Source organism: Suillus fuscotomentosus (genome assembly GCF_016647785.1).
Source record: "Suillus fuscotomentosus strain FC203 chromosome Unknown F5891scaffold_45, whole genome shotgun sequence".
Taxonomy (NCBI): Eukaryota; Fungi; Basidiomycota; class Agaricomycetes; order Boletales; family Suillaceae; genus Suillus; species Suillus fuscotomentosus.
Window position 1 is genome coordinate 380,186 of NW_024539557.1, and position 19,015 is coordinate 399,200.

At 50.7% G+C, this 19,015-nt stretch overlaps 1 protein-coding gene across 1 annotated transcript; it reads right to left on the reverse strand.

Moving 5' to 3' along the window:
* Positions 1 to 777: 777 nt before the first annotated feature.
* F5891DRAFT_982584 (uncharacterized protein) lies at positions 778 to 2,525 on the reverse strand (the record flags this gene model as incomplete). The annotated part of the gene is made up of 3 exons (XM_041377223.1): positions 778 to 1,862; positions 1,911 to 1,979; positions 2,030 to 2,525. The coding sequence occupies 3 exons, from the start codon at positions 2,523 to 2,525 to the stop codon at positions 778 to 780; spliced, it is 1,650 nt and encodes a 549-aa protein (XP_041223194.1).
* Positions 2,526 to 19,015: the final 16,490 nt, after the last annotated feature.

The following is a 19,015-nucleotide window of genomic DNA, read 5'->3' on the forward strand; positions in this document are numbered from 1 at the left end:
CGACGGTTTGTGCTCATTTTCGCTGATGTCAACACTTAGTTTGTTTTGGTCTCACCGAAACCTCCTGCTTCCCTCATCTTGATGGGACCCTACTAGACCGGACGAACCACCTAGTGACTCATAAGTCAATTTTCACTCTCTTCCTGCCCACCCAACACTTAAACTCGCATTTGTCGCTCAACACAAACAGTTCAAACACGAATTCAAGAAGTTGTCAAAGAACATGGGCGACACGCTCGACAAGGAGAAGGGCTGGTATGATTCCTTTCATTCATCCCACAGCATCTTACACTAATCCGAATCTTTTGAAGCACCTGATTTCAAACGAAACACTTCAACTGACCTCATCCGTCAATGAGCCGTCCAACATGAACATTTCCTTCCCGAGAGGCTTCCCTGGCTCATTCTCAGCAACCCCATCTTCATCCTACACCTCTGGCGAAGGCTCCACCCCCACCCACTCTGTAATAATAGTATTCATACATTTGAACCATGTACCACAGTTCAGAGCAATTCAATTTATTTGCATTCCATGCCCCACGCGAACCTCCAGGATACAGTGGGATTGGGATTCTTGGACGAAAAATTTATCATCAGGGACGAGAACTCAGGAGGCAGCTTGCAAGTTGCGGGCATAACATTGGCTGGGCGTGATATACAAGAATTCACTAAAACAGTTTTTCAGAAGGAGGTACTACATCCAATCTGAGGCAATGCACGAGGTAACAAAATGACAGTCATTACACTAAAAGGGCGAGAGAGAAATGTTAGTAGGTATCAGCGGCGGTCTGCCCATCTATTATTATCCCCATAGTACCTCCGGTCATGACTGCGCATGTCTTGATAGTAGGAGTCTGACGGATACCTAGGGTCATCATAGCGGTCGTCATATCCTTCAGCAGGCAAGCCGTAACGAGAAGGATAGCCTGGATGATTGAATCCCATGGGTGCACGACCGTACCGAGCTTCTTCAATATTACGGGTGCGTGGAAGGCCATGTGGATTGAGGATGCCAGAAGGATGAGGATGGGTGCGAGGGGGACCATTGCGATCATAGAGTGTGTCATGTGCATCACGATAGTGAGCATCATCGTGTGAGTAGGAGGGTCCCTCACGAGGGCGCACAGAGTGATCACGAGGGTGTACAGAGCGATCTCGCAATGGCACAGAAGGCTCACGAGGATGAGGCAGAGGCTCTCGCAGTGGCACGGAAGGCTCACGAGGATGGAGCAGAGGCTCTCGCAGTGGCACGGAAGGCTCGCGAGGACGAAGCAGAGGCTCTCGCAGTGGCACGGAAGGCTCACGAGGATGACTGGGAAGCTCGTGCATGTGTAAAGAAGCCTCACGTGGGATGGGAGCCTCACGTGAAAACAATGGAGAACATGCATAGTGTTCGGCTCCCTCGATATGAATATCAGTCTGAAGCGGCTCAGGCTGTGGAAGGGGCATCTGCCCAGCAGGACGTGAAGATGGATGGTTGATAGATCGAGCTTGGGAATTTCCATTCTCCTCGTTGCTAGGTGTGAAAGGGGAAGACGTTGTCTGGATCGTACTGTTTGAGGGTTGGGGTGGCTCAGAGCTCTGAGGTTGTGAAGCCACACTGGGCGTGACTTCCGGTTGCCCGGAGACATTGTCCTCTGTAGTAGAGGCCAGTGTAATCGGGGTAGGGTTCACTGGCTGAGCTGCAGCATCGAGCTGAGGGTCTGCAAGCGTGGTAGCACCTTTTCCAGCATCCGCTGTAACCTCCGAGTCAATTCGACCTGGAGCATCCTCCTCTTCCGAATCGACCGTATACATCCTTCGGTGTACACGGTGCATGGCTGTCCGTGATTCCTTTGCCACATGTTTTGGTTTTGGGAGTGCTGTAGTAAACAAGTCAGTGACGAGTAAATCCAAAAACAGATACGTACCCTTGAATTTTGGCTGCACTTTGGAAGTACCGTCCCGGATGCGAATTGCAGGTCGAACTGGCTGGGCAGCTGAATAAGATGGTGAGCGAGGAAAGACATATGACACGTGTAGCACAAACCTTCATTGCCAGATGAGCGTTCTTCGTCAACTGAAGAAGACCCCACTGTTAATGGTGACAGCGGACCCCCCTTCAATGGAGAGGCATCGGAAGGAGATGGTTTCAGTGGTTTCGCCTTGAAACGCACACCTTCCTTCTTTGGTTCAATGATAGCCTCTGAGGAAGCACGCTTCTTGGACGTCCGGGAGGAATTTCCTGACTTTAATTTCCGTTTATTCCCGCGTAAATCATCTTCATATTCAGTGTCTGGTTCCTCTGCTGTTGCGTCCTTCGAGCCTTCCGAAGCTGATGTGAGTTCGATGACTTCCTGCATGGCAGCCTTAGAAGCCATTGGCACAGCTGACTTAACAGCGGCCTGAAAGGGACGAGCGGGAGGGGGAGTTTGTTGGTTGGTAATGGGCCTAGCAACGACCTTAAAGGGACGAGAAGGAGGGGGTGGCCTAGCAATGCCGTTGGCAGCGAACTTAACGGGATGAGCAGAAAGGCGAGGATACATGACCCCCTCTGGATGCTCAAAATCACGAGCTTTTGATGCCTTATTTTTTTTGAGTCTGGTCTGTGCGGCGCTTGTCCCCACGCGATCCGGGCCACTATAATCTGTATGCCGATCAGCAAACATGCGACGAGCACATGGGTACTCCCAGGTGGACGGAGGAGCTTCCCCGATGATAACTGGCATTTTTGATTCGATCAAGGACACTACGAAAACATTGTTAAAATTGGGCTACTGAATAGAGACAAAACTTACTGTGTGTATGGGAAGACTTAACCACGCGCATAGTGCCAGCCTTGTAAGCATCAACAAGTGCTGCAACCTCTTTATACGTCAATACACCTATCCCCTTGTTGTTTTTGGACGTCGGATCATGAGATTCACCCGGCATGAGGCACTTGTGCGCAGGGTACCCTTCAATGTTCAGGCCGCCAGATGCTAAGGAGCTTGGCATCGTTTTCCAGGGGAAATTCTTATCAGATGCAAACTTCCCGCCAAGGTCAGCTAAACGAGCATGTCAGACTGAACCGAAAAGAACTAGAATAGCTACTTACTGACTCGTTTCACGATTTCTCTCTTGAGCCACCGGAGAGATTCCTCACGACCCTCAACTTCAGTTGAAGGAATCGGGTCAGCATCCTTAGAAGAGGCTTCTTCGTCATCTTCAGGCAAGTCATCGAAGGCATCTTCTACCACTGCCAGTGAACTTTTATTACTGTTTGGAAGATGAGTAAGAAAAAGATAATGGTAAGACGCAGAATGAGACTTACTAGACATGAGCTTTGAGGTGACCGATGATGGTGTCACCATCAGCTCGGCATCGCATACTCCAGAACTAGCAAACCAGCATTAGCGATCAAAGTGTTGAATATCACTCTCAAGATACTTACGTCTGCAGCGCCTGGTGTAGTATGAACTTGACCGAGGGAGGCATCTTGATTGACAATTCCACCACAGATGACCATTGCGGTCTCAAACCCAAATTTAGCAGCAGTGCCATCAGCCTATAATGAAAGACAATCAGGGCACAGCGAGCAGCGAGACGCCAGGGAAGTATACTTACGATGCTAAACATCCTTCGGTAGTATTTTTGAAACTCTTGTCCACGCTGAGAGACTGTTTGAGGGGTGGCGGATAGGATCGTTACCTCATCGTGGACGGAGAGAATATCTTTGTATGTGTCTGGAAAAGCCTCTTTGAAGAGGTCATAGCATTTCGTCCGAATCGACATACCTAAAATTCACGATGGAACCGTAAGTACCGCATCAACATATATGATCATAACTTACCCGGAGAGCCTCCATCTGCCGGAAGCTTAAGTCCAACTCGTGCAAGTTCTTGCTCTGTGTGATCCTTGAAGTAACTGCGAGCGTATAGATTCCAGAAGTTAGTGCTGACTGTCGTCCGACCTCGACTTTTCAAAAACCAGTTGATGACTTGCTGTACGGGAATTGATGTCGACCCTGAGAGCTCGAGGAATGATTGCTCAATCTCGACGAAAGCAGCTTCGAGGATTGAACTGGTGTCAGCAGACTTCCGTCCAGGGACAAATGACTGGCCTGATGTCGAGGCAGGCGCATCTTTGCTGTCCCGAGGATTAGAGAGCAAGTCATCGACATTTCCAGTATCGATGAAAGCACCACGCTCATGCAGGGAGGCACGAGGAGGGGGGCCAGCATCCTTCAGCGGTGTTGGTGGGATGATATTGGTAATCATAGGTGCGATCTGGCTAGAACTTCCTCCAACACTTTGAGGTACCGGAGGGTCACAAGAGGGTGCATGTAAGGAGGGTGGCTGGTTAGCAAAATCCAAGCCAACATCAGAAGACATAAAATGTTCCTGCGTCTCCATGAGCAGTGCCGTGAACGATGCATCATCCATCACTCCAAAGGAATGAGATTGCTGCGCCAACCATCCGCTGGATTGTGCCTCTATGGGATTGTAAAACATGTCCTGTAGAGGTGCAGGACGTGGAGGCTCGGGAGCATGGGGATGTGGAGATGTATGTCGAATATTGCCCTGAGGAAGAGCAGACGATGCATCACCTCCCACAACACTGTTATCGTGGATAGGATGCGGAGGTGCAGATTCTGGGGGCGCTGAGGGACTGGTTAGAGTGTTGGGTGAGAATGAGCTTTCCTGACGCCGGATGGCGGCCTCTTTGACTATGCCAACATCGCGCTGCGTAGCCTTGATCCTACTCCGAAGTCTGGTAGGGGTTAACTCCACTAGAGGGCTCTTGGAACGACGCCCTCCACCATACTGTTCCTGAATATAATCTCCGCCGGGAGAAAGATGCATAGATTGAGGCGAGGTGCTATAACTTTGAGGGGGTGGCACGTTTGGTTCGAGGGGGAATGAGTAGTCGTTGAATGTATGAGTCATAGCTGTGGGATTGTCAGATGCGCTGCAAGGTTGCTGTAGGATGAACATACAGAGTTGAGCACCGTTGATATTTGATGGTGAAAATTGAGAGCAGAAAAGGGCAAGAATGCTGAGTGGGTAGCGGGTAGTGTGTTAGTAAAGGAGAATTGAACAAAGTGAGGAGCAACTGGACGTACCACCGAAAAAAAAAATCGAAGCGGGCGAAAAAAATTGGTAGACACTGGATGTATGTCAGTATGGTTTCAAAGATCAATGCTGTAACGACTTACATCGGTCTGGAGGGACTGTACGTTCAAAGCTGCTGATGGTCTGAGTGTTGATTCAGAGATGAAGGATATTGCCAGAGCGGAAGTGCACAATCTAGCCTTCAGAGACGGTCAGATTTTGAGGAAGGTGAAGGGGGGAGGAACAATAGAACCTACCTCGATCTTAAGAGCAAGCATTTTAATTTTATTGCAAGGAGTTTAAATTCCTGCGCGCAGGGAGTTTTAATCCTACATGAATGGAATGATTCCATTGAGATACATGTTATGCTAAAGTCAGTAAAACCAGCGGACATTTGAAATAGGGATGCACCTATGCTGTAATAGAGGCTCGCAGATATCGTGGCTAGAGGGGGAGAGGCGCCACGGTAACCTTCAATGCAGGGGGTCTGGTGGTCTGCAGACGAGTAGGAAACTTAAGACCAATCACAATGCTGAAACGTATCATACTACTTACGATATGAAAGAAGCAAGGATCTTTGATAGAACAATTTAAATTTTCACTGACGCAAATGCTGTAATGGAGGCCCGCGCACAATGTTAGAGGCTCACGAGGGTGATGTTGAGGGTGATGTTGAGGGTGATGTGTCAACGCTGAGCGCTGAGCCTCGGGGGCCTCCGAGAGTGTTTAGAGCCAATCACATTGTGAATACAATTCGTGCTACAGTTGAAAGACAAATGCAGCGCCTTACAGTGCTCCAATATCATTTGAAACAAGCTCAGATAACTCTCATGGAGTGCGCTTTCACCTTAGTATAAGAGAACTAAGGAGTATGGGCAGTGAAATATGCTGCAATACAACCAGTAGCAATTAATGTGTGATGTCGTACTAAGTACTTTACATTGCTTTGTAGTACTTTACACTGAACCAATGGGTCGTAGAGCAAAATACTTCACACTTGAGGAGAAAAACGCTGCCTTATGCCAACAGAAGATTTCATACTCAAGGACAGAACGGTGACTCCCTCTATTGATCTTTCTGTGCTGATTGTTTAACAAACTACAGGGGAAAAGCTGCTCGACGAATGCAAAATGCTCGTGCTAATGCCAAACTCCGTGGACGGAAGAGGACCAATACTTCTGGATCCCTCAGCAATACAAAACCACTTCCCCAATCTCTCATCGCACTGGCAGCGCTTCCCTTGCCCGACTCATTTCTGTTCCAACAAGCATATTCTGGGTCGGAGTTGATTGACGAGTCCGATGTATTCCAGTGGGACAAACCACCACCGTACGATTCCCCTCCTCCTCCAAATTCACCACATGAGGCTCGCTTTACCCGCAATCTTGTGGATGTCATGCATGGCAGACAGTGTCGTTTGGAAGAAGAGACCCGGGCACGCTATGCTCAAATGTTCGCAGCAGCGAATGTAGACGTCATCCTGCAGGAAATTCAGGCAGCGGAAAGAAAATTGATGGGTAACTGGAATAAGCTCAATGAGTATGTATCGTGCATGCAGGGTTGTGAAAGGCACAGGGTAATGGCAAAGTGTTATGTGCAATGGCAGGCAAGGAAGATTTTCAACTATCGTCGAGAGGCAGACTTGATAATTTGTGGCCGGAACCCATACAAGTAGTTGTATGGGCATATATATTACACACGATATAGTTATAATCTAGCTGCACGGTATAGAAAGAACAAGAGCTCGTAGATGATGCCGAAGGTGGCGCATATCATCCTCACAGAGTCCTGTTACATGACGTCCTCGGAAGACAGCGGCAATTGCTGCCAATACCCATACTCCACAGTCATAACTGTTGGTCTGGACAGGCGTGATCTCAAAAGAAAGTTCAGATGTATGTACCGAAAGACTCAAAATTGCTACTAACTTTCAATGGTCGCGCTATCCATCCGTCAAGTTCTGTTGTGACATGATGATGCTGCTGGCGTGCAATAGCAAGGAGGCGAGCAATCAGCTTCATGACATCCTTGGAGTACATGAGCCTCGCGTAAAATCCCTGACATAAGTAAACTTACCTTGATATCATTTTTCCAAGGTTTTTTCTCGGCTAGACTATCGAAGAGGTGCAATTCCTTGCTGGAGAAGCGAATGACACACAGCACCCAATGGCCAATATTGGAGGGACAATGAATAGGAAGAATCCAGATATCTTTCTCCCAGTAACACGTGTATGATATGTTACGCCACAGAATGTCATCTGATGCATTATATCGAATGCGAGGGAGGTCGTGGGATGTTAACAAAGCGCAGTGGCCAGTGACGACACTTTTCAGTTCAGAAAACAGTAAAACGGCGCACCCATTGATACAAGTATCATTAAGACATGCTGTAGGTGAGGCGAGCAAGGCAATGTCCTTCAGCTCGAAGGTTTGATGAGGGTATCCATCTCGTGATGGTTGATCCCTTCTGGAAGCTATTCCTGGGACAATGACACACTCCTCCTTACGTGGGACGTAGGAGTCATCCATCAGTACACCCTAGAGTCAGATTAACATCAAAACGGTTCCTAACGACAGACTGATGTACCTCGGGGGCTTCCCACACGATGACAGCATGAGTGTCATTGACATAATCCATCGAATCGAAGTCTTCAATCTCTTCTCCACCCAAATCACCCTCAAGGACGTCAGCGAGAGCGGTATGCTCAGATTCTGCTGCTGGCAGGTCATGAGGCTCAGCAAACTGTACATCGGTTAGTTCTCCCTCAGGATCGGGTACTTCCAGCAATGTTGTGCTGAGCCAGTGCATGTTCGGTGTTTGGGCACTGCCTGAAAGAGTGATGGCGATCTCTAGCGCATCCTTGGCACGGGACGTGAAGCGAAGGGAAGAGGCTAATGGGTTCGCCCAGCGGGTTTGAAGTCTGAGTAATTGGTTGTGACGCTGTCTCAGCAAGACAGATATAAGTTCGCCTGTCTATGTGTTGAAAGCGAAATCCTACTGTAACAATGAAGAGAACCTACATCCTGGTGTGCGGAGTGCAAGTTCGAGTGCAGCAAGTTCATCTCCAAAGAAACGACAAAGATTGTCCGCCTCAATACCGAGTCGCTTCTGTTCTTCTCGGCAGCGCTCGCGTTTCAGAAGTGCACGGATGCCATCTCTAACGTCAGCATCTTCCAACCATCGAGGAACCTGTCCCGTTGACGGCGTAATCCACACATCCTCCATCAGACTGGGATCACCACGCAGCTCTGCAAGTTTGGTCGGGAGAGGACTAGGTAAAGGAATACCCCAAGAAGGATCATATGATGCTTCTAAGCGTTCGCAGTAAGTATTAAACTTCCTGAGTGCAGTTAACAGGGCTGGTTGGCGTTTCGCAATGGCCTTTCGGGTTTGTTGATGTAGTTTTGTGCCTGAATGACATCAGTTAATTGATTGCAAATCACGGGTAGGGATGATTTACCTAATGCCTGCTGAGCACCACCGACCACACGATCAAGTTTATCCCATTTGAAAAAGCTTGCGATTGCCCGTTTGCGAATGTTCATTTTCAAGTCACGCGCCATCAGAAGAAGCCGGACAAAGTCCAAATTGATGCCTTCTAGTTCAGGGAATTGGTCATGAATATTGAGGGATGCATATAGAATTTCGACTTTGGCCATAAGGCGATCATGACCTTTTTCAAGAGCCTCGAGAGCCCCGAGAGTGTCTTTCGAGGCAGCTCCTTTCTCAAGCATCAGCCTGGTAGATTGTAGGGCTGTATTAGAGGTATCGAGGTCGGCCTGTAGGGTCAAAACGGTATCTAGCTCCTTCTTAAGGCGAGCAGGGGCGTCTATGAACAAATTTAATGCATAGTGTATTCAAGATCAACTGAAAACACTTACATGCACGGACTGAGAGCTGCGAACTTCGTTGTTGGGACCATTCTGACTCGAGATCCTTGATGGAAAGTTCACACTGATCCAGAACCTCTTGAGCAGCAGTTCCTTGGTCGTTAATACCACGCTTTAGGCGTCGTCGTATCCAATCACCCAAGTCGGATTGCATTTCGGATCCTATAGCTGCAGCCTGACGATCAATCAACCAGAGACGGCGCTGACGCTGACATCATGCAATAAGACTTGAATCAGTAACAAGAACAAGAGCAAAAAAGCCGTACCGATGACGACCTTTCAACACCAATTAGGCGTACGAAGCGAGACCAGAGCCTCTCGGTTCCTTCTCCATCTGAAAGACCAAGCCCAATGCACATCCGTGGGTTGTGCACTAGCTGGCATGCCCACTCATGCCCGTATGCATGCATGGCAGTGGTTGCTAAGCGCAAACGTGAGACAATACTGCTAGGGAGAATGTCGTACTACAAATGATGAGTAAATAAACCTAAATGGAGACCAGATGAACTTACCTTGCTAAGGGATCGGGCAAGGACACACCCGACATCATACAAAGCTACGACTGTGGCATGAGGTGGGATCAACGAGAACAAATGTTCCAGGAGGGCCACGGAGTATTTTTGCTGTTCTCCTGGAGAGTCAATATTAGCAAAAAACAGAGGAATGTCATGACGGCATATGAGCGCCATGATGCCAGTATCATCGAAGCTATCCATTGCCGCCTTCTGTTTTTTCCCATCAGCTGCTTCATATGCCGTTTCACATTGGTCGATAGCCTCATCGGGAACAAGGGGTACAGGTGACTTGGCAGGCCTTTTACGTTGAGCCTCTATGCGGCGGCCAATGTGATCGACGTACTCTTTGGGAAGGAAATAAGTGGGGTCATAGAAGTGGGGGCAATCCCCTGCTGCGCGCCGATGGCGGTGGTGGAAGTTGCCATCCGTGGCAGTGTGAATATCTCCTCCTTCAGCAGTAGGTTTCCCAAACATTGTCCCAGCAAAACATGCAGGACACCGTTGAATAAGTATGGGTGCACACCGACCTCTACGTAGGGTAGACAAAGTTGAGGTGTAATCCTCTGCTTGAGAACGAAGGGTCGCCACCCGGTGTAGATGAGGAATCTTGACTATACGTGAAAACACTTAAAACAAAAGGGGTGCTCAACAGCAAGACCGGGATACGAGACAACGACTCGACCCAAAGGACAACCACTGAGAGAAGTTCCTCGAAATAAAGTGGAGGGAAACTCTGTGAGCTAGGCGGGCGCTAATAGGCGCGAGAAGATAACGCGCGCGAAGGCGCGCGTGCGCGAGGCGAAGGCGCGCGAGATGCGCGCGTGAGCGGGAGGTCCGAGAATGCGCGCGCGCGAAGCGAAGGCGCGCCTAAAGCGTTAGAGGCAAGATCTTACTGAGGAGTGAGTGCAAAGGTGGAGGATTGACAGGAGGATATGATCAGATAACAAGTGGGGAGGTGATCTATTCACTTTCCAGTACACAAAGATAAGGGAAAAGTAAGTACCCGAACTAAAGGAAACCCTTCTGTATTTAAGAATGGAGAAGGCGCGCTTCCGAGCGCGCTCCCGAACCGAGTAACCATATCAACTCTAATTATAACTAAGTTTAAATAAACTTTCCATAAGTAGCGCGGATGTCGGACCGAAGATTTTATTAGTTCAATGGATAAGATAGAAATAACGCACCAGCGAATCAGTAAGGACATGGGACGGATGGACGGACGATAGCGCGAAGACCTATGAGGAGGCGCGCGAACGCGCGCGCGAAGCGCGCATAGCGCGTGCGTAGGTAAGGCGCGCGTAAGTGCGCGCGAGTTCGGATAAGGCGCGCGCAAGTGCGCGCAAGACTGGTCCTTAGGAGTAGAGCTGTAATGTATAGGAATGTATGGTTAAAGGCCGGATATTCGTCATTGAGACGCGCGAGTCTCTACATCTCCTGGGGACTTACATTCTGAGTGTCCCCACTCAGTGCTATAACGCAGGATCTTGGACTTAGAGAGGTGGTGATAGACAGGGATCAGGTGATCGCGAGAGTAGGGCCGTCCTTTGATGATCGCGAGCATCGATGATGTAATCGGAGGAGATGTTGATAAGAAGATGGACGCGTTCTCGCGATCTCTTGACTTCTTTGTTATCAGTTTTTCATCATGCCTACTTTCAACGTTGCTATGCTGAACTCTACTCCTTCCCCTGAGCCTGTTCCAGTGGCGCAAGGGCTTCCTGAGGACGCGCCTATGCACGACGCTAGCGCGGAATCCGATACCGACCGCCTCTTGACCGCTTGGGCCTCCATCCTCATTTCCCTGGAAGGATGCGTGATGTCCGCGCCTGAACTCAAGGCGGAACTCCTCGAGGATCAGGAGATGTGGTTGCGCGAGTGGTATTCTGTGCTGGTGAGTGCGCTTACATGTCTAGATCTATTGTAGCCTAAGATTTCTAGGCAACCTTGAACGGCTGTTCCACGCGCGCGGGTGTGTTAGCGGTGGCGCTGGAGATGGATGATAAGAGCGCGGAGTTGTTGAAGCAGGGGCGGAAGAGTTGCAAGGAGATTGAGGCGGTTGTGAAAGATTGGAAGGCGAAGGCGATTGCGTCAGTTCCTCAGGCGCCTCCCATGCAAGCTGCGCGCGCCACTGGCGCGTCCGAAGTCGATGCGCGCGCCACTGACGCGTCTGGTACTGATGCCAGCAAAAAGGTGCGCCTCTCTATTTCCTGTTGGCGCGCCTCTCTATTAACGCGTTTGGTTGCGCTAGCCGCGCGTTGGGCGCATGTCTGTGACCAAGGCGCGGCGCTGTGGCGCCTGCATTGCCAAGGACATTGACTGTGGAGGCGCGCCTGGTCGACGGTGCCCTCCTTGTGATGTTTCCAAGCGCGCTTGCACTTTCTGTAAGTCGCGCCTATTGTCTTTCATTGGCGCGCGCCACTGACTGCTGTGGATTAGCTAAGCGCAACCTTACTGATGCGCCTAAGGCGCGCCCGCGCAAACCAATGCCCAAGCGCCCTATCGCAGAGTCTGCAAAGGAAACCGCTTCCTCTATTGCGGTTGAGGATGAAGAAGAATCCGAGGAGTCGGAGATGGATGTGGAGATTGTTGGGGAGCGCTCTGTGGAGGAGAAGGTCGTGCGCGCCTCGCGCGATATTCCAGTGCGCGCCGTTGGTCCTTTGGTGTCTGGTTCTGCGCCTAAGGGAAAGGACAAGTTCAAGGATCCAGCGGTGGAGTTGAAGGAGGCGCGCGCCGAAGCCGCGCGTTTGAAGGAGGAAAATGCGCACTTGCACACTTCCACTCTCCAGATGCGCCAGTATGCGCGCGCCCAACAGGCGGACCTCCTCAACTATTCCAACAAGTTTTTCGCTATGTCTAACGCTTGGGCTGAACTGGAGAGGCAGATCAACGACTCCCTTAAGTAGATGCACTTCTCTTTTGTTTTTCTTGTCTCCTAAGCGCCAATGCGCCTGTGTACTCCTTTTTGAGCGCCAATGCGCCTGTACAATGTATCCTGTGTTGCCATGTCCATGTCCATGTCCTTATCTGATTCACTGGGCTTAAGAAATTAAAATGATAAGTATGTAAGTAAATGACAAGCGCGCAACGAGATCAAGGTAATGCAATGGACTTTACTGAATTTTCTGCGGGGTGCGCGCCCGTCTTGTCTTCTTCGCGCGCCTTCCATCATCTATTCCTGCCGTGTTGCGCCGCGCGCGTCGAAGCGATGACGCGCGCGCGCTTGAATGAAAGTTAGAGAAAAAAAAGGTGCGCGGCGCCGCGCGCGTGTTCGAAAGTGAAAGTCTAATGAGGTGATTATGCGCGCGCTATACAATTAAGGTAGTGATCAGTATGTACTTGCGGGGTATTAGCGTGTTTCTTAGTGCGTTGGTTATATTCTAGAGTCTGTGGGGTTTATGTGCAGGCAATGCGCGTTATATGAACAAATGATATGAGAGATATCACCGGACGAAACCCGGGGTAAAACTGAGAGTATGTACTTAATGGAATATTTTTGTGTTCTTCGTATTATCTGGTGTTTTTGTTTTTATGTTTTTGAGGGGCGCGCGTTTGCGCGAATATGATTCAGTGATGCGCGGGCGCGCGGAATATGGTCGCGCGCTCGGGCTCGTCTTCATCGGGTTCTATGGTTTCATACGCTTCTAGTTCGTCGATGCTCTCGTCGTCTACTCCAGTCATTTGGGTTACCGATACGCGCTCCTCGCTACGCGGGTAGTAAGGAATGACGCGAAATGCGGCGAAGCGAAGTTTTGAGATTGCGCCGTCCAACTCGGCCAACATATATGAGCCTCCCTTCGTGCGACGCACTACGATCATAGGTCCCAAATAGCGTGGCTTCGTCTTCTTGCTCAGCTCGTATTCGACTTTCGAGTTGCGTACCAACACTAAAGCGCCGGGTTCGAAGTCGTGCGATTTGATAGACGCGCGGAAGCGTCTCTCAAAATCGCGTATGGACTTGTAGCGCGCCGCGACTACTTTATCCCTAATCGCGTTAATATCTTCTACGCGCTTCTGCAATTGGCGCGCGCGCCATGCTATAAGATCAGTAGTGGTGAACGCGCCTCGGCTTGGTAAAGGCGCGAGGAACGTCGCTTCTGCAAGATCAAAGGGAAATATTGGCTCGACGCCATGCATCATGAAATAGGGCGATAAACCCGTCGCTTTATGAATGGTGACGCGCTCGGCCCAGAAAACTGAATGAACTACCTGATACCAGCGAGAATCATCTCCGTCGCAGCTTTTAATGATGGCCTCCCGGACATCACGGTGTCGTCTTTCGACTATACCGTTTGCCTGAGAATTATATGGCGAGATGCGGATCGGGTGAATCCCGTATTTGCGCGCGAGTTCGTCTACTGCGAGCCTATATGCGGGCGCATTGTCCGTCACTATTTCTGTGATCGGGCCCCACCTACACAAGAGCTCCTCGAAAATAAAAGCGGTTAGCGCGTTAGTATTTTCTTTGCGCAGCATGCGCCATTCCGGATACGACGTTAGCGCGCATCGCGCTTGCACGAGGTATTCATATCCGCCCGCCCTGGGCATCTTCATCGTGTCGATGTGCGCTTTGCGAAATAGACCTCCTGGTATGGGGACGATTGGAGGAATATGCAGCCTCCTCGTTTGGCGAACTTGGCATTCGTGACACGTTTGTCCGTACCATTTGATGTCTTCGATGATGCGCGGCCACCAAAAGCGTAGCCGTAGGCGCGCGCTGACGGTATAGATACCCTTGTGCCCTAGGTCGTCATGCGCCTCCTTGAGAACGCGATAGCGCTTGTTTGGAGGTAACACTAGTTGGTGTTTGCCGTGCGATGCTCTGCGCCATAGGTTGCCTTCCAGAACGAAATAACGCGCCGCGTTGTTCACGAACTTCTCGAATTCTTCATCTGAAACGTCAGTGGGTCTTTCGCGCGTGGTAAGAAACTGTTCTATAGTGGTCATCAGCGCGTCTTGCGCGCGCGCCGCGTCCGAGCGCGGAATATCTGGTTCTGGTTCTTCAGTCTGTGCGACATCAAAATATACGCGCAACGCTGGTACGCGCGCGCTCTGCGAGATGAAACATGTGCGATGCGCTTCGTGGCGTATGTCACCCGAACCACCAGCTATACGATGCGTGCGATCGTTTAGAAGCGCGATAGCGAACGAGTATGCGCGATCAATCCAATCCTCATGATTATCGTCCTCTATGGGATCGTCCTCGGCGACTGGTCTCCTTGAGAGACCATCGACCCCTTTATGCTTTTGCGCGGATACATGAACGAGTTTGAATGAAAATAAAAGGATACCCGCGATCCATCGGTTGATGGTCGCGTTAGGCTGCAAGTCCGGATTATTGATCATACCTTTGATATACTTCGCGTCTACCTCCACCGTCAGATTCTTTACCCCGAAGATGTATACGCGCACCGCGCGCAACGCGCGGAAGAGTCCAAAGAGTTCTAGTTTCGCTTGAGAGTAGCGCCTTTCCACGTCGTTTAGCGCGATTGAGCCAAATCGATTTGGATAGCGTTTTCCGTCTTCGCCTATCTGCAGCAAGATAAATCCTACAGCGATATTGGAAGTATCGACTGCTAGGATGACTTCGCGCTCGCTATCATAGTCGATGCGCCTTAGCGCGGGCGATTCTAGAATTGAGTCCTTGAGGGTCTGCATGGCTTCGCGCTGTTCAGGGCCAAATATAAATGGCGCGTCTTTCCTGGTGAGGTTAACTAGCGGGCGCGCGATGCGCGAGAAATCGCGAATGAATATGCGCAGGACACCGCAAGTTCCTAAAAATCCGCGCACTTGCGACTGATTGGTCGGTTCTGGCCAGTCGCGAATCTTCTGTACCTTGGATTCTTCTGGTACGCGCCCTTCAAACGTGCATTTGTGTCCGACGATGATTGCCGTAGGCGCGGCTAGAACAAACTTTGATGCGGATACGGTTGCGCCTACGTTCTCTAGGCGCTGTAGAATGCGATTGACAACAATGCAATGCTCCCAGATGAAGCGCCGGATTCCTGCATTTTCGGGTATCGTCTCGTAAGAACCGTCTTCGCGCTGATAGCGCGTTCGCACTGATTTGATCGGAACATCATCCACGAATGGCGACGTGAATTCTGGAATTTCGTGTTGCAAGATAAACGCGGTATCGCCTTGGTAAACCTGTACAGCATTAGCATGTCCTTGAGGAAGAGTGGTTAGCCGATGAGGACCCAAAGGCGTTCCAAAGGTCGTCAAGTCGCGCGAATCTACGTGAAGCGCGCGCTGGTCATAACCTGAATATAAGTCCAATACAGCGTACACCGCGTATCCGGCGAACGCTTCCGCGAGAAGTTCAACAAAAGGCGGAAGCGACGCGTCGCGAATTGTTACCGCATTAAGCGGCTGCAAGTCGTGAACTAGGCGCAAGGATTTTCCATCTTTCTTTACTACGCAGAACCAGCGCGAGCGATACGCGGCCGTTGATGGTTCATATACTCCCGATGAGATCTTCTCCTTGATGATGCGCACTACTTCATCTAAGGTGGCTGGCGGGATCGGAATATTGCGCTGAGACCAAGGCGTGTGCGGAACCGTAGGAATCTTGTATGGCGGGAAGTAGGTCTCATTGAGGCGCCCGCGCTCTGAGGCGTCCCATGCGAATGCGAGTTCGTGTACGCGCACGAGCCAGCGCACCAACTTGAGTTCTTCTGGCCATAGCCAATTTGCTGGGTCAAGGTCTAGTTTATCTGCGCGCGCCTGGCGTGAATTCTGGAGGATGGGTGGGTAAGTCGGGTAATCCTGCTAACGGGTCATCTGGTAATTGGCGCACTACCCTATACTCTGCGGGCATAGTGGTAGGTACCGTGCGCACTTTCTTCGCGACTGGTTTATAAACCAGCGCGTGAAGTACGGGATCATAATAATAAAAGGAATTAAAGGCGTCGATAGTCGCCTTATCTATAACGGTCTGCGTGGATGTTAGATGCGCGTAACGCGCTGAATACTGCGGGATAGAAGATGAAGAAAATTGATGCGTAGAGACTAAAGGCGATGCGTTGCTGCTCCTTAAGAGCGAAAAATGGGACGCGCTATCTGCGCGCGCTATGCGCGGCGCGTTAGGCGTGATGCGAGAATGCGAAACTTGATGCGATAAGGAAAATACTTGGGAAGACGAATGCGTATGGGCTTCTCCCCGCGAATGCTGCAGATCATCGATACTTAAAAACCCTGTTCCTCCTCCTTGAGCGCGTGCGAGTGCGCGTGACTCGCGCACTTCGCGTCTCTTGCGAGCTGTCGCTTGACCCAAGGTAGGGTTGGAATGCGCAGTTCTTTGCGCGCGTTAGGATCAGTCAGTATGAGATCCTGCTCTCCGTCGGGCAGATCAAATGTGCGGCACGAGGTAAGCTTAAAGAATGGGCGCCCTAGTAAAACTTCAAAGGTCGCGCGCTCGATGACCTGGACTTGGAAGTATAAGGGTCCTGCGCCAAAATCAAGCGGGACGTTCTCTATGACTCCTAGCGTCGCGTCACGTGACGTGTTTACCGATTCCATATTGAGGCTATGGTCCGACCTGAGCGGTACGCCGAGCTCTTTCCATACTTCCCTTGGCATGACTACTACTTCCGCGCCTTGATCTAAGACGCAGGTGAGAGTGCGCCCTTCCAATGTCTTAGCGCGAATACAGCGCAGGGGCGCGAAGTGATCCGCGACGATTTTACCGTCGTCGCTTCGCATGCGCACATCCTCGTATTGCTTGAGCCATTGGTCGGTTGCGGGGTGCCCTGATAATTCGTGCACAGATACTGCGCCTACTGTGACGCGCTTCTTGGTCGTAAGTTCGCGGAAATGTTGGCGAACGTCGGGAGATACAGCTAATAATTCCCTTACTGGGATATTGAGATTGGAATCGAGAAGGCGCTCGACAACGCGTTTGTCGGCCTCCTTGTCTTCAAGCGCGAATGCATAACGATATGATGATGACTGTGCTGGTGCTTGGGTTGGTGTTGATGACGACGATGGTGGCAATACTGAAGATTGAGATGGGGATGACGACGATGACGATACTGGCGCGGACGATGATGGTGTTGACGATGCGGGCGAGGCGCCCTTAGGAGGCGCCTTGGCGCTTGTTGGCGCGCTTATTGGCGCGCTTAATGGCGCTACTTTCGCTACCTCTTTTCCTTTACCTTTGTCAGACGAAGCCTGTATTTCGGGAGAGATTATCTCCTCCTCTACCGTGGCTTGCTTAGATGCAGGTTTCGGACGCGCGCGCGTTTCGCTGGGTATTTCTACACCATCGAAGCGCACACTTTTACCTTTGGCATTGCGCTTCTGGTCGCGCCTTGCAGCTACATAGGCTATCGCTTCTGTCATGAGATCCACCGTCTCGTCGTCCTCTTCGAGTTCCGTTTGCGCGACTGTGTGCACAAACGCAGATGAGCCTACATCAATTACCGCGTCGATCTCGTCGGATGCGCGATAGAATAGTCCCGCTGTCGTGCCTGTACTAGCGGTCGTATCCGGTGTCGCGCGACTTGCGTGATGTCGATCTAGACGATCCTTGAGTAATCCTCGGCCTGGAATCCAATCGCCATTTGGCAAAACAAGCTTGCGCGTCTCTTCGCTAACCTTACATTTACCCGCGTCAATATACCTTTGTTTCTCTGCGCAACGAGGGTAGTAATGTTCGAGACTGCCGCAAAAGGCGCAGTCATTGAACGTAGGCGCGTCGCGCTTATATTCGCGCTTGGTTACTGTGCCTTGCGCGGGCGATTGCGCTGACGTGGTAGCTGTGACTAGGTTAGTGAATGGCGCTGCCGTAGGCGCGCTAGGCGTCGCGCTTGCTGCAGGCGCATTCGCGGGCAGAACGAAATGTCCAGCTGTAAAGACGTCCATGAACGGGTATGGATCCTGCGGGTAGTGATCAGGAAATTTAATCATTAGGCGCGTGCGTATTAGCGCCTGAGTATCCTTGGGAATCCCTTCCATGAATATGCGATCGCGCTCGGCTTTACCAATGCGATCTTCTGCCAATAGCGGTTGCATGACTTTCTTGAACGCGCGAAGGTAGTTGCTTAACTCCTGGTACGAGGGCATCGTCTTGTTCGCGTATTCGTGCGCGATGGCTTGTAGGTCCGAAAGCGCGTAGCGCCTTTTGCCATCCCATCCGGGATACATTACCTTGACTTCTTTCATGAACACGTTGTAATCGCTTACTTGCGCCTCCGGCATTCCGCCCCATAATTCTCGGTCATCGCGCTCAAGGTAGCGGATGATACCCTTAATGCGATCGAGACCTTGTAGACCTACGTCGTCAGCGAGCTGCTCGTATAGGTCGATAAAGTCGGCGAGGCTGTCGGTTGTGCCATCAAATTTAGGCGCGTCCGTTGTTCCACGGACAGGCATTCTGGTTCTTACTGTGGACATGACGGGCGGTTGGGAAATTGCAGGCTCGGGGATCTTGTGACTGACAAGTGCTTGGCGCGTGTTCGCGAAAGGAAGGTTTGATATAACGGTACCGCCTGGGATTGAAAATGGCGCGCGCGGGGTTTCTAAAGCTTCTTGCTTGAT